At 44.2% G+C, this 16,456-nt stretch overlaps 2 protein-coding genes across 2 annotated transcripts in view; both read right to left on the bottom strand.

Annotated features, from left to right (window-relative positions):
- The window catches only part of npdc1b (neural proliferation, differentiation and control, 1b), a 29,996-nt gene extending 18,253 nt beyond the window's left edge, over positions 1-11,743 (bottom strand). The window contains exon 1 of the mRNA XM_012856345.3: positions 11,363-11,743. Within this exon, the coding sequence (XP_012711799.3) occupies positions 11,363-11,540 (178 nt within the window). The 5' untranslated portion in view covers positions 11,541-11,743. The remainder of the gene's footprint in view (positions 1-11,362) is intronic.
- Positions 11,744-13,963: 2,220 nt separating this feature from the next.
- The window catches only part of niban2b (niban apoptosis regulator 2b), a 102,994-nt gene continuing 100,501 nt past the window's right edge, over positions 13,964-16,456 (bottom strand). The window contains exon 14 of the mRNA XM_036144714.1: positions 13,964-16,183. Within this exon, the coding sequence (XP_036000607.1) occupies positions 14,970-16,183 (1,214 nt within the window). The 3' untranslated portion in view covers positions 13,964-14,969. The remainder of the gene's footprint in view (positions 16,184-16,456) is intronic.

Raw genomic sequence — 16,456 nt, 5'->3', positions numbered from 1 at the left:
GCCCCTGGGTCCGAGGGATGGAGGGGAGAGGAGCAGACCAGAGCGTTGAGGTACAGCAACACAGCGCTCGTAGTTAAAAAAAAGGCAGAATTAATAAAAACGAAACTTATAAACAGACTAAGTGGCGTTTAAGACTGCATCTTACGGTTTGGATCACCGACAACATTCATGTTTTTAAAAAACACATTAAAGCCAGAATAACTTCCGGTTCAAAAGTAAAAACGAGCTGTAGTCCAATCAGCGATTTCTTAGGTCTCCCAATGGGACGTACCTCTTCCGTTTTGTAAATGTTGTAGAGCTTTCCTTAATGTTGTAATGTTTTTGTTAATGTTGTAGTGCTTTGCACCTCAGGGCCACCGTAGTTAACACCTGATTTTGTGACAGAATTTTACACATTTATACAATACTGGACTTTTTCCTGGTTACAATTGTAAAGTTCTTATAATATTTTGAACATCTAAAAATAAAACATACACCTGAATATTAACATCATAAAACGGCATCAGTGTGAAGCTTATGATTCAGCTGTGTGGTAAAGACCTACTTCACCATTCATTTAACAAACCAAGAATGCGGCACCATCTCCATGCAGCACCATCTCCAGATTTAGACCTGCTGTAAAAATCTAAGATGTGTCTAATCTGAGCTGGATTATTTTAGACTAAATCCATTGAAAACACACTTTGAGCTGTGAAATCAGTTTGAAAAAATAGAAAATGTGCAGTGTCAATCTGAAGCTCAAATATCTGACCTTGGAGGGTCTAGAGGCCGATTAAAGCAGTGAAATGGCCCCTTTCTACTTTTAAATTACATGTTTGCTCAATCAATAACTGAAAAAAGACTAAAACTGAACCACTAGTAAATTTAACATGTAATTATAATATAACGTGGTAAATCTAAGATCAAGGATGGAGATTTTTATTTTGCTTTAGGCAAGGCAATGCAAGGCAAATTTATTTATATAGCACAATTCAGTACAGAGACAATGCAAAGTGCTTTACATGATTAAAATATAGGAATAAAAGCAAATAGGGATAGAATGTAGAAACAAAAAAAAGAACATTAAAAACAGTAAAACAGTTTAACTGGAACGTTCAAAGGCAATTTTAAACAAATGTGTTTTTAATCTCGATTTAAAGGAAATCAGGCTTTCTGCATTTTTACAGTTTTCTGGAAGTTTGTTCCAAATAAGTGGAGCATAGGAACTAAACGCTGCTTCTCCGTGTTTGGTTCGTGTTCTAGGTATGCAGAGCAGGCTGGAGCCAGAAGACCTGAGTGGTCTGGCGGGTTGATACACTGATAAGTCTGTGATGTATTTAGGTGCTAAGCCATTTAGGGATTTATAGACTAACAAAAGTATTTTAAAGTCTATTCTCTGAGATATAGCCAGTGTAATGACTTTAGAACTGGGGTTATGTGCTCTACTTTCTTAGTCTTATTCCTTTATCATAGGAATAGCACTAAAATCAGGAAACACATACCTTTTTCCTAATTCATTTGTTATTCTGATCTGGGAAAACTGAAAATTATTAATTTAACCTGCCACTAAAGACAGAAGAGGTGCAACAACAGGGATCGCCATTTTACTTCAGCTCTTAAGACCTGAGAAGTTTAGTCCCAACAGGCTTTTAGACACCTAAAAAAAGGCTGAAAAAGATCCATTTCTCTTCCAGAATATTTGTTGGATCAGCTGTCAATCTCATTTACATTTCAGGAGAAATTGTCAGGAAATAGAAAAGGAAATGTTTGAAGAGAAACTGATGATTTTCAGGGATCAAAGAGCCTTTGTTGACGTTAACATTGTTAAGAGGGTTATGGTTAGAAGTCATGTCTGACTCATCTCCAGCCACCTCCCTACACTGCCTGCATAAAACACACCATCTGTGCCTCAATACAGATGATTTTAACCAGATAGTTCAAAACTATTAATGCTCTACCAGAACCAGCAATGGAAAACCAAATATACCATCAGTCTTTGGTTTTTCAACGCTCTCTCTGGAAGGGTTTTTCTTTCACCAAGTATTCAACTGGAATCACAAGTCTGATTATCTAGAGTCCCACTGAACCAGAGAAGGAGCTGATACTTTACCAAGCTGCTCAACAGACACGGTCACTGCAGACCCAGATGTTCTGCGGCATACAGTCTGTATTTTACATGGGGGAAATTATGATCGAATGGAGTTTATGTTTTTTGCCATTGGGAACTTATATCCACCTCCCTAATGTTAATTTTGGGGACAGATTAGCGTTGAAAACTTTCAAATAAAACCAGAATTTTAAAAGATTTAGAAATCTTAACCAGTCCTGTTTCTTAGCATGCCCTGTGACCAGATGCACTAAAGGTGGAACCAACACCAGCATCTGAGCTGTTCTGCATGCCAACAATAGCAGATAACTAGCACTGTGCCACAGCACCACACTATAAATATGGCCATACAATGGAGAACCTAGTGAACTAAGATTAATTCTGCATCATGCTGGGTGCCTTGACTGAAAATGGGCCCTTCACTATATATAGGTTCAATAGTGAGTATTTATAGAATTTGTTTTGGCCTGATTAAACACAGCTCTTCAGCGACACACTGTGTGCTCAGGCAGCAGCAGGGATGTGAGGCTGAACTGGACCAAAAACGCTCTGGAAGTGCTTTCCTAATGCGACTGGCATAATTAGAGTCTGCTGTCAATATTAACCCCTTTAGCTTCCTCATTAGGATCCCTCCCGTCTCCGCAGGAAACCTGGACACGGGTTGCCATGACGACTGCCATGGCAACTGAGGGAGATGAGTCACTGCAAGAATACACAAGTCATAGATGGATTGTCTCAAGCTGCAGTTTCATGTAAAAAGGCAGAGACAGGCCCGGGAATCAGGAACAGCCTTTCATCGCGCTGCTTCTAACAGTGACGGAGAGCTCATCCGTGTGCTTCAAACATCAGAAATTACAGCCTTTAACTCACTAATATAAGGGGGCTACAATTTTAAAGGTGCTGCATCTATTGCCACTGAAATGAGTTGAACTGTGAAACATCAGCACAGACAGGACCCTGGACCGATTGATCTACGTCAGGGGTGTCAAACTCATTTTGGTTGAGGGGCCGCATACAGCTTAATCTGATCTCAAGAGGGCCACACGAGTTAACTCATTGCAAGATTAAATAGAACTAATAAATGTGGACTTGTTGATTTTTATATTAAGTTAATTTCACTTTTACACAATATATTATGAATAACCTCAGCGTTTTTAAGAAAAGTATGTGCAATTTCAACAATACTTTTATTCAGTTAAACATTTACTTGTGCATTATGCATAAGAACTGATCACAGTGATTATACAATGTTGAAAAACATTTATTCACATTTTTTGGAACTTAAAAACACTGTCCTGCATGACAAAATACATCAAACAGATAAAAATTAAGAAATGATTGGAATTTTTCCACACCTGAAGCTTAATCTGCTAATTAAAACACAGCGCCCCTCGTGGACAATATAGGAACTGCATATTTTCAATTAAACAAAGTACATGTTTTTTTCAATAATTGTTTTATCATTCTCTTCCTTTTATCTTGTCCACTTGTGAAAGTCAAATCTGATGAGCTCTTTGTGGCATCTTATTGCCACATTGCCAGACAGGACACTGGGGAGAAAAAAAAAAAAAAAAAAATGTTTGACACCCCTGATCTACGTGGAGCTTGACCACAGCATGGCGGTAAGCAGAGGACAGATTATCCTCTGTGCTGGTTCCTTCTATGCTCACTGAGACACTGATTGTTTGGGAGCTCCCAGGATGCAATTCTAGTTCATATTATACTGCTGATGACTGTCAAGCAAACAAGTGTGAGCACAGACTGCCAATCAGAATGAAACAGTAATGTGAAAAGCGAAGTGTTGCAGACTTGTGTCACACGGCCTTCCTGGTACAAAGACCCAGGTCACCCAGAGACAGCCACCGTGGCATCACTTGGGTTATGACAGCAGACACTTAAGAGGCCCAGGAGCTTCACATCTGATAAGCTTCTATCATTCCCCTGATGGACTATTTTTCTAATGTATGTGGTATTTTTACTCTGTTATTGAACAGAATCATCCTCTGGTGATGTGGCAATAGTAGAAAAACAGACATGTTGATCAGCAGTCATATCCAACTGCAGGCGGTGTCTGCAGCACCATCTCCAGCCAGAACTGAAGAGCGCTTGCGTCTGTTTTAGGTCAGTTGTAAGGCAGACATCTCTTCTGTCTTTCAACCAAAACAAGCATGCTTGTTACTGTTCTCGCTCTGCATTGCATGTCTGGAAGCTCGGTTTGAATGAGATCCTTTGTTGCTAAACTCTTGGCAGCCTGCAGCGTAACCTGGAGAACCTTTGTGGACTGGCATGAATGCCTGCACACATTTCACACTTCACAGTTAAGGAGAATGTCAGATCAACCCAGAACCAGAATGTATATTTAGTATAAAAAGTAAATCACTTTGGTTATTTCTTTGCCATGACAATGCTCTCTATAGCATTGAAAAGTCTTCCTTATTTTCTTTTGAATGGGCCACATCTGTACAAAATCTGGACACGTTAACCATTTATTCATTTAACAAACACTGCCCTAGTGGCATCTGGGAGACCCATCCACAACCACAGCAGCCCAGCACCTCCTCCTTGTGCGGGTGGCACACTGCTGGGGGGAGGCATCCCACTCTTCTGCCAGCTTGTGGAGGGGGTCAGTGTGGCTGTGGTGGACCTGCTGGCACAGACAGCACACTCAAGTTGATCCCACTAGAGATCAGCGGGGTTGTGGTCAGGACTGCAGGCAGGCCAAGCCGTTCACGCTACACTATCAAATTCTGGAAGCGGTGTCTGATGAACTCTGCGGTGTGGGGCTGAGCACTGGCACCTTGGAAGAAGGTGCTCGGTCTCAAACAGTAGAGATATGGGGTCACCGCTGGATGCAGAATCGCATCTCATCTCTTTGTATTCAGGTTTCCACCTATAATGACAAGCCTTGTTTTATCAGTAAGGGAGTTGCTGAGCCATACCATCACACTGCCTCCACCTAAGGTGACGCGACATTGGCAGACATGGTTTGGCAAGTTGTCCATAGGCTTCTTACATGTCGTTCTAACTCAGATTACCCTGTGGGAGGCCTAATGTGCCATCCATCCATTTTCCAAACCGCTTAATTCCTCATGGGGTCGCAGGGTTGCTGGTGCCTATCTCCAGCGTCCAGGTCGCCAGTCTGTCGCAGGGCAACACAGAGAGACAAACAGGACAAACAACCATTCACGCACACACTCACACCTGAGAACAATTTTGGAGAAGCCAATTAACCTAACAGTTTTTGGACTGTGGGAGGAAGCTGGAGTACCCAGGGAGAACCCACTGTAACGCCAGTTCGGGACGTGACAGACTGCATTTCCCATGATGCAATGTGGTCAAAATGGCCATCAACTCCCATCATGCAACACGGCCCAAAATGGCTGCCGACCCTAACGACGAAGTGAAGAGATAACGTTGCTATGGAAAGGTATAAAACCTGACCCCACAAGTGTTCTGCCTTTTTTTTGGCGCTCCGCCAGTACAGGAAGGCACGCATCTGTTTCACTCCGTGGGTTTCAACCCCCATGCGCCACGTGCTCGATTTTCTCGCTGGTCCGACATTTACCGAAGCAACCTCATCCCTGTGTTGAACAGGAGGTCAACTTAAAGTACTTTTGAAGGGTCACATGTCATCATAGTTGCCATCTTGGAAGGGTGTAGCATAGTTAAACTCAGTGTGCGATTTGCAAAAAAACCAGAGTGGGGGGATAATTTCAAAAGTTGTATTAATGAATCAAAGTTTTATTATTAATGGTTAGCTAGCAGGTGCTCTTTCAGGTAGCTAGCTAGATCCAGGAGGTTAGACTTTTGTTTTTAAACTTGCGCCATCTACTGTCGGGACTCAGGAGTGGGTATTAATTTACTTTAACTGCTTTGAGCAGAAAATGTAATAATACTCTTTAAATACAAACAAAATTAATTTACAAATGTGAAGGACATAAGACATGTATTAATATCAATTTTGAAAAATCCATCATATTCAGGGGTTAAAGCAAAAACAATCAATTTGACTGAAAACATTTTCTAGTCAGCCCATATATTCCTGGGTCGTGGACGTCATGCCACCTTAGTAACCTCATTTGCTTATTGTAACAAGTCCACTTTAACCAAATCTGACAGTTCCATTGACAATTCCTGTATCTCTCCCACCTTCCAGCTTCAGAGCCTTTGCACCATCAAGGACAGCCCTCTGCATAATCTCCTTCACTTTCCACATCCATAACATCACCTGGTTAACTTTCATATCATTATAATTAAGCATCAAGCAAGTTCTTCCTTCGCACTTTTGCCAAACTGGTCCGCAGTCCACTCACTTTTCCACTTTACAATTTCAAAACCCTCCATAAACTGCAGCTAATTCAAAAGACAGCAGCTTGCATCATTACATCATCTTCTTCACACCTGTACATTAACTCTACTGTAACATTCAATATAAATCAATCCTATATACTCCGTGTCCCCACCTCTCGCTCATTGACTGCTGGAGATGGTCAACAGCCCCTCCACGACCTTCTTTGTTACAGAAAAGCGCAGGTGGAATAATATTTATGATTTTTTTTTTTTACTTTTTCCAAATCAGACCCAGTCAAACCGAGACATCATTTCACATTCCGACCCTCCTTCTTAAAAAAAAAAAAGCACGTCATGCTAAATTAGCCGAGCTACAGCGTTACTCTTTCAGTTTTAAATAAAACATAACAGCAACAGACACACTTATCGAGGGAAGTTGTTGTCAGCTGTTTTATGCACTGAACTTTCTGACCTGCTGGTTTACATAAATCCAAAGAAAACCTTTGACTACCGCTACTTTCATTCATGCATCTGTGGTCAGTTTGAGATTTTCTTTTAAAAGTTAAAATGATTGAACACCGATAAACCTCAGACTGGTAGATTTCCGCTTTGTGAAGACCCGCCCTACTCTCCTTCTGATTGGCTAATGTCCTAGCTCTGCCAGATTTCATTGGTTAAGCGCAGCTTCTGTTTAAAATCTTGAATAAAAAGTCTACACGGAACATTTTGCGCTCATTTTCCAAATGACGAAAGTCCCTCACAGCGACGGAGAACATTAAACCCCTGATAATATTACTTATTCAGATCAGAAGAGAGGGGGGAAGTCCCCCCCCCCCCCAGGGATAAAACACGAATGACCAGAGGGGGGGACATCACAACCAGAGGGGGGGTGGAAATCCCCCCATCCCCCCCAGCAAATCGCACCCTGCCGGAACCATTTCAGTGTGGTCCTGGAGACTCCTACCACAGTCTATAGCCAGTGGAGCAGGATTTTGTGATCCACTGTGTCGGATGCAGCCAACAGGTCCAGCAGGAGGAGGAGAGATGGAGATGGTGAGCACAGTAATAAGTGCTGTCCTCATGACGCGGACCAGGGCTGTCTCCATGCTGTGGGCTGACCGGAAACCAGACTGAAATTTCTCCTACAGGTTATGGATGTGAAGATGATTGTGGAGTTGGGCTGATAGGACTTTTTCAAGGACTTTTGAGAGAAATGGCAAGTTTGAAATGGATCTGTAATGGACTAGGGTCTCAGGGATGAGTGAGGGCTTTTTCAAGTGGGGGCAAATGACTGTGGTTTTGAGAGCTAGGGGGACCTGGCCAGAGTGCAGTGACTGGTTGATGATTTATTTCATTAAAGCAGGCATTTGTAACTTTGGCAGTGTACCAAGTCCTGCTGGGAAATTAATTCACATCCACATTCACTGTGGAAACCTCTCCATTCTATCACCACACCTTGATTTCCAAATGAAATACAAAATTGACTTCTATCTGAACACAGGAGTTTGGACCACTGAGCAACAGTCAGACCTCAGTCAGTCCGAGTCGGACAGAACACCTCTGATGTCGTCACCCTCAGCACGGGCTCCCCTCAGGGCTGCGTCCTGAGCCCCCTGCTGTTCACCCTGATGACACACGACTGCGTCCCCAGGTTCACCACCAATCACATCGTGAAGTTTGCAGACGACACAACGGTGGTGGGCCTGATCAGAGACGACAATGACCAGGACTACAGAGGGGAGGTGGAGCAGCTGGTGGGCTGGTGCAGAGACAACAGCCTGATCCTGAACGTGGAGAAGACGAAGGAGATCATCGTCGACTTCAGGAAAAACCAGCCTCACCATGCTCCACTGCTCATCAACAACTCAGCGGTGGAGGTGGTCAGCAGCACCAAGTTCCTGGGGGTGCACATCACGGACAACCTCACCTGGACTGTGAACACCACGTCACTGGTGAAGAGGGCGCAGAAGCGACTGTACTTTCTGCGGAGGATGAGGAGAGCCCGCCTGCCCCCGCCCATCCTCACGACCTTCTACAGAAGCACCATAGAGAGTATTCTGACCAGCTGTCTCTCTGTGTGGTGTGGAGGCTGCATTGCCTCCGACTGGAAGAACGTGAGGAGAGTGGTGAGGACAGCAGAAGGGATCATCGGGGCTCCTCTTCCCTCCATTAAAGACATTTCATCGCAGCGCTGTGTGTCTCGAGCCCGTAACATCATCAGGGACCCCTCACACCCCCACCATAGACTATTCTCCCTGCTGCCCTCTGGAAAGAGGTTCCGCAGCATCCGCTGCAGGTCCACTAGGTTCTGCAAAAGCTTTTTCCCTGCTGCCATCAGACTGTTGAACTGCTGAAGTATAAAAGTGTACCACACTAGATTCGCTAATTTGCACATTTGCACATTGTATCGTATCCTGCAAAATTGATGCTGCACCTTAACCGGAAACGTACTGCAAAACTGTGTACAATGCAACTGTCTACTTTTAAATCACTGCTGCACCCTACTGCATATTTGTCTACATTTGGTTTACATTGTTTACATTTCAACTGCCTACTGTTCACTGCTGCACTTTATCCGGAAGTAAATTGAAATTTATCCTGTAAGTGACTGCGATTTATCACTGCACTTTATCCTGTACTGTAATTCACTGCAAGGTATCCTGTAGAGTTACTGCAATATTTCTGAGCTGTGTGAAAACGAAATTTCGTTCTGTATGCACTCTGTGTATACAAAATGACAATAAGTCTAAGTCTAAGTCAACAGCCCAGTCCATATTCTCTTTAGCCCAGGTCAGGCGCTTCTGACATTGTCGCTGCTTCAGGAGTGGCTTGACATGACAAATGCAGAGAAAAGTAATTAGGGGTTTCATTAGTTTTAAGCCATAGTCATCCAAATTAACAAACAAATGCTTGAAATGCATCACTCTGTGTGCAATGAATGAAAACATGAGGAGCATGGATATCTTTAAGTAAGAGACTGCTGTATTTATGGCCATCTCCATGGCAACATGTCTGAAACCACCTGGACATGCTACCAGGCAGCCATCTTTTTCACCATTTAAAACTCGTGCAAACCAAAGAGTTCCAGTGTTCTAGAAGTTTTAGAAATGTCCCTGGTCCAACACAACTGAATCAAATGACTGAATCACCTCCTCAGTATAAAGTTCTGCAGAGCCCTGCTGTCGACATCGTTTTTTGACTCAGGAGTTCTGAAGCAGAGACACGTAGAAAAGGTGTGTATTCTACATCTGAAAATATTGTTTAAGACCGTCTATGAGTTGTAAAATTTCTTATGCCGTTTGTGAAAATGTGTACCAGTCTAGATTACAAACTCTGACTGCACGATGCCACCGTTGGTAGCATTGCCCAGCAGCAAGCGGTTCCTGGTTTGAATTCTGGTCTGGGGTCTTTCTCCATAGTCTTTGCATGTTCTCATTTTTGCATGTTGGATGGATGGATGGATGGATGGATTACTTTGGGGGTCTACAGCACATTGAATCATCTTGTTACTGAAAGGTGCTATATAAATAAACTTGGCTTGCCTTACATGCCAAATAAACTACTGAATTCATCTTTCATTTTCACCAACAGAAAAAAGGCTCAACAAATTCCAAACTGTGCTTTGCAGGATCTGTAAACAATGAAGACGAACCCAATTAAGGTTCAACATGTCTAGTGTTTTTTTAGAACTGTGTACTTCAAAGATCAGAGGAGAAAAAAAATCGAATTGATGAATCACAGGAAACTCTAATATGCTGTTAATGTTACATGGTTTAGTGAGGCATCAGGGTGACATTTACAGCTGTACAGAGAACAGATGCTCGCCCCATGCAGAAAGTGGATGGGATGGATTAGAACAATTGTTGATTATTCTGAAATTCTGATGTACAGTTGCTATGATAGAAAAGATACGCATACCCAAGAATCAACCTGAAAATGGATGAGAACAACAGAAGTCAAACAGCTCTTCTCCAGATTAGCAGCATATCCAGTCATTATATTTAGAATGACTGCTAAAATAAGCATTACTGAAGGACTATTTGGGTCCCATTAACACCAACATGCTGAAGAAAAACCCACACAACCCAATACTGAAAACGCTCTGAAAAGAAATGGCCTGTCTCCATTTTAGAGGCGTAGTGATGTCACACTCTGATCAAGCTCACCAGCTGACAGCGGGAATGTGTTCCTGAGAGCTGCCAGATGACGGTCACACCTCTGCCACGATAACCTAGTCCTACACACCCAGCAGCAGGTCCAGTAACCTCCTGGCCATTCCCTGCTCCCCTGAGTTTCGTGTCTCTTTCCTGATGGCACTTCTGTCATAAGGCCTTCCTGGTACAAAGACCCACGTCACCCAGAGACAGCCACCATGGCATCACTTGGGTTATGACAGCAGGCACTTAGAGGCCCAGGAGCTTCACATTTGATAAGCTACAATACCCGCATTCCCCTCATAGACTCTTTTTTTAAGACTTTGAATAGACCTTCCACTTTTCTGCCACTGACCATGTAGACCAGGGATCTTTCCACAGCTGCTTCCACACCACATCAACTGCTCCTGGGCAGCTCTCACCTCTGCTTCCTCTCCACAGAGTTCTGTGTGAACTTAAAGCTTCAACACCACATCTCTCTGCTCCAAAAACAAAGAAAAAAAAGCAAACAAAAGCTGTCATCAACTGTTTATCAGGTTGATCAGACCGCAGACCGCTCTTTGATCTACTGCCACACTAAATGAGCTCAACAACTATTAGAAGGATTATTGTCTTGAAGAAACAGCTGCTAAAACCGCATTGTTGGCCAACACATAGAAAGAAACAACAGAGCAGAGACTCCATGCTGAACAGCTGGAAAGGAACAGAGAGCAGCAGCTAAGCGGCAGTTTCCCGCAGACTGGAGATAGTAGCCAAATGCGCGGAGCCATATCAGTGAACGGACACCCCGGACTCAGCGATCCGCAGCCACCCTGCGGCGGATCACTCTTACCTGTCAGGCAGGTGCTGAGGGCCAACAGGGCCGCAAACACCGCAGCCCGCCCGAGCAGCGAAGTCCGCATCCTGGCCACGACTCCAGCGGCGAATGCGGAGAGCGGAGACAGAGCCGCAGAAGAACAGGCGGAGGAAGGAGAAAGAAGGTGCTGCGGCGATGAGTCGGTCTGGATCATCCCTCCATCCCCTGGCGTCTAAGGGAGGGCAGAACCTCTGACTAACCGAGGGACCGACAGCAGGACACAGCGGCTCAGTTGTGAGGAGGGTCCAAGCGTCGCCACTCTCCAGCCGATGTTGCCACTGAGCAGCAGCGAAGGAACGTCAGCGTGTGACGCAGAGACGCTCCTCCTTCCTCCTCTGTCCTAAGGTAGCTGCAGCTGTCACAGAGTTCGCTTCACTCACCCCAACAGGATCTGGGCCGGAACTGGGCATGTTTGCACATCCTGCGGACCAATTAGCTGAATCAGTCTTGCTGGAACTTTGGCCTAATAATGAGAAGTGTAAAACTGGACCAGTCAGCAATTCGGTGCCACCAGCTAGCGCCATAGTCCAGGTACTGCGGTCAAGTATCGGCTGTTCCACAACTGGAAACGCTGAGTATGACAGAGTGAGGTAGAACTACTAAGAGCAGCAGCTTTTTACTTCGGGTGGACCGGCAATTTTTTTTTTTAACGGAGTCCAGAACAAAGACGCACACCGCAACCTGCCCAATAAAGACGTCTGCTCCACCCACCAATCAGCGGTGCGCTCAGATCAGCACCTGGCGCTCACAGAGCGAGACAGTGGAAAACTGTCTCACCAGAGTTGCGAAATTGTACAAAATAACTTGGTTTATTATTATTTATTTTTATACAGTTTAACTTGGATTTTATTTTCTGCGCAGCATACATTTGCTGTGCGCACTGAAGCCACATGCTGTGCGCGATTAGTTTAGAGGGAACACTGGTTATCACTGCACTGCATTGTTTTAGATGGTCACCAGGTTTGACGCACCTAAACGAATTCAATGACTCATTGCCCGGCCTGTGGTCCAGATTTAGTCTTGTTGCCTCTCAGCGAGTCAGAGGTCTCTGAACCTGTGGTTCTCACCAAACCATTTCCAGCTCAGCTGGTGGAGGGAAATCTGAGGACAACAGCCTTTTTCTGGCCTGAAGGGTTTTCTTTGGCAGGGAGATGGCACCTTGTCGGTTTGGTCCACGAAGTTGGATAGATTCCCTCTTTGGATTCATCCTGAACTGAATTAAACTTTAAGAAAAAAATGCTCTTAAAGAAAGTCACTGAGATATGGTGAGCACATTGAGGTATTGAGGGGAAAAAAGTTAGACCAACACAAAAATCTTTACAGCATCTAACATTAAAAAAATTGATGAGCTGAGCTAAACCTCTTGCTCTCTGTGGCTCTATTTGGATTCCGTCTTTCTCCGAATCGTCACCCCAGCAGCCTCCTGGCAGGGGGAATATGAGACCAGCTGATCAACCAATCAGCAGTGATGTGCAGTTAGAGATGACCTTCCCTAGCCTCGTGAGACCATCCTGATCTCGCGAGCTTTCAAGGTTTCACTCGCAGATCTGGCGGAGTCAGGTAAGACCTTCCCAAGCTCATTTGCAAAAAAACAAAAAAGTTATAGCAGTCATGTACTGGTTGTTAACTGTCTGAATTGATGGTTGACATTCATTGGATAGCCTGTGTGGTACTAATCATTTGTAGCAATGCTTAATGGTATTTCATAGAAACTTCCTTTGTATTCGTAACAAAATTCTGTTGGTACTGACAATCTTCTCAGAGCAGAGAAACACTGCTGTTCAAGGTCTTCACTCTCTCCTATCTCTAGGTCTATTGTAATTTGATACATGCCTGGAAAACACACACGTCCAGTATATTCCCCTGAATGAAAGTGTGCAAAAGCTAGCCTGCCCACAGTATTTGCATAGAGCCAATTAGATTGTGTTGCGTGCCAAAGTCCAGCCTATTGTAAGGTCATCCTTGGCCCAAGAAGATAGTATTGTATTCTGATGACAAAGACTTTTTGCAGAAAGAGTCCAGCGTTGTACAACTTTATACACTCACCAGCCAATTTATTAGGTACACCTTGCTAACATTAAGGGTTGTTGCATATTTACATGGAGCTCTTTCTTGCTATAATTCTATTGGTCAATATATCTCAGCCATGCCTCTTTCTCTGCACTTTCACCCTATTTTTTGGAGAGGTAGCCATGTTTGTCGAGTATCTTAATGGATACATTCATCTTGATTTGTTATTAAACAAGACAGGGTTATATTTCTTGATTTAACAGTTATTTAAACTTATTTAATCATGAAAGAGTTGAGTGATTTATCCAATTTAAAAAAAACTAAAAAGAAAGCTCAAGCCATACTTTTGACATACTGACAGAAATTCACACACTTCTTTTGAGCCCAGCACTTCAGGGTAACAGAGTCATGGGATTCTAAGATCAAGGAGGCCTGGGATGGCAGGTCGTCTTGATAATTTAGAGGGTCTACAAATGGAGATCTGGGCCATTCCAGCTCAGAGCAAAGTCTATGACAGACAGCCTTCCAGTCACCACCTTCCCAAAATGAACCAAGACCAGGTTCAGATTTAATGGATGAGGGTTTATTATCAATAACAGTTTGATTTGATTTACACAAGAGACAATTACATAAAACATACTCTAGTCAAAAAAAAGAAAAGAGTGCAAAATAATAAATAACAGAAAAGGAAGAATTCTGCAAAAAAATCATGAAATGATAAAAAAAAGATGAATAAAAGTGACAGGTGGGTCTCTGTTCCAGTCAAACTTTTATACATAATATGCTCAGGGTTGCAATGACAGAAACTCAGAAATAGTTTTCTCAGACAGGCTAGAACATGTTTAGCTCTTGCTCATCATTCATCTGTGGGTTGAATACATATCATTGTTCCACTCTGGAACCATCAAGGACTGGTTGATTGGAACCGGTTTAATTCATTGCTGGACTTATTCCTACTTGGTCTGAGCTAGTCATCTTGCTGATCCCCCCCCCCTCCCCCAAAAGAAAAAAAAAATAACAGACCATCAGATCAACTGATAAAAGACACTAGCTGCAGCAGATTTTTAAAGACTACAGCAGTTTGTTAAAACCTACCGAAAAGCTACATGAACAAGCTTTTCACCAAAGGCACCTTTATAGGAGTGTTCAAGTAACTGGTCATTGTTTCCAACACCACTTCAGACACCCGATCATTCACTGTGCTCGTATTTTTTAGATGAAGAGAAAAGAAGTGTGTGGTAGGAGTAGAGTAAAAGCTGAGGGTCTTCCTGGTGAATGAGAAGCTGTGAAATTGGCGCTTGACTCAGACATGCTCAGTGAAAACAGGCCGCTCAGAGTGATCGCTGCTGTGGCAACTGAAGGCAATTACATCAGAACGCCACGTCGGTTACTGCTAAAAAAAAAAAAAAAAAAAAAAAAGAAAAGGAAAGGAAATTAAATGGAGCAGGGTTCAGACTGAGAGCTCCATGTTGACATCATTTCATCACTGATTCTGGTTCTCAGTGTCACAGGTTCCGTGCCCTGCGTCCGCTGATGAGGCTACATGTGCCTCCTTCCCCAGAGGGAAGTACTCTTAGGCCTGTGGGTCGGATGTAGCAGTCACCTCCCCCTGCTTCGCCACCTCACTGGTGGGAGACTGGAAGCCGCTGTCGTTATGTATGAGTACAGGGTTGTCTGGAGTTGATTCCGCGGGTTGAGCTGTCACCGGCACCGTCTCATCTGACTCCTGCTGGTTGATGGCTGGTAGCTCCTCTGACACTGGCTGGTTGTCTTCTCTCTTTCCCTCCCCCTGTATGTTAACCGAAGGTCCCTCTCCAGCTGGTTCAGCCTTCAGTTGAACCTCTTGGACCTCTGGGTCATCTGCTTTTGCCTCACCTTCTTTCAACGATGAATCATTGGACACTTCTGGGGGGTTCTCTGGGGTTGTCTGTGTAGCTTCAGATGGTGTTTCGTCTGACGGAGGAAGGAGTGGCAGACCCTCCTCCTCATTCTTGTGGTTGCACAGTGCCTCCTCCTTAACCCCTGCTTTACAAACTTCCTTAAGCTCCTCCTTTGCGACTGAAACACCGTCTACAGTGGGATTACTCAGTGCACTGTTTTCTTTAACCAGATCTGCATTAGCTTCCTCCTCCTCTAAAACAACATCACTGGACAAGTCTGAAGGCTTCTCTGGAATTGCTTCAGACCTTCCAGGTAACACTTCCTCAGGACATGGTGGAGGCAACTCCTCCGACTCCTTGTTTGGGGACAGCTCCTCTTCAATCACAGGCTGGGGGTTTTCTCCCTTTTTCTCCTCTACATCACCTGAGGCCCCTTCCACAGCTGATTCAACCTTTACAAGGCCCGTTTCTCTACTCAGCTCCTCTGGGTTGGCTTCCTCTCCCTTTAAGGCTGAACCATTGGATGTGTCTGGAGGGCTCTCTGAACAGACCGGATCTCCAATACCCAAACTGTCAAAGGAGGCTTTACCATCGGCTTTCTCCTCCCCAGTTCCATCAGCCTCCTCCTGGATTACATCAATGGAAGGCGGCTCCTTGAACAACTCACCGGAGCCTTCCACTTGGATCATGGACACCACCTGCTTTACCCTTCTCCTCTTCTGGGGTTCACCATCAACCCCAGAAACCTCCTGGGGTTCCTCTCCTTCCCCCTGCGTCCCTCCATACTTCTCTGCCCAGTCAATGGATGGGTTTTCTCCCAGCAGGTGGAGGCTGGGGTCACTGTTGCTAAGGACAATGCTGTCCCTGTACAGGTTGTGTCTCCGCTGGACAGCTGCCTCCTTCACAGCTAGAACACAGAGAGAAAAGGTTGAGGTTGAGCATCAATTAGTGGAGTTAAATCAACGTCAACAGAACCAAGGTTTAAAGCTATTTCTGTTTCTTAGTAACGACGATGCTCAGACAGACAGGTTATATCTGATGTATCTGAATCGCTTGGTGGCGCAGTTCTCTCTGCAGGTAGGGCTAACTGTTTATGCTGTATGCTATCTTGTAAATCCAAAACTGCCACACCTTCACTTCTCCAGTAGGATGTTCAAGTAGCCGTTCTTTGGTCACGTTT

Source organism: Fundulus heteroclitus, chromosome 12 (genome assembly GCF_011125445.2).
Source record: "Fundulus heteroclitus isolate FHET01 chromosome 12, MU-UCD_Fhet_4.1, whole genome shotgun sequence".
NCBI lineage: Eukaryota > Metazoa > Chordata > Actinopteri > Cyprinodontiformes > Fundulidae > Fundulus > Fundulus heteroclitus.
This window is presented reverse-complemented; position numbering and strand designations above follow the sequence as displayed.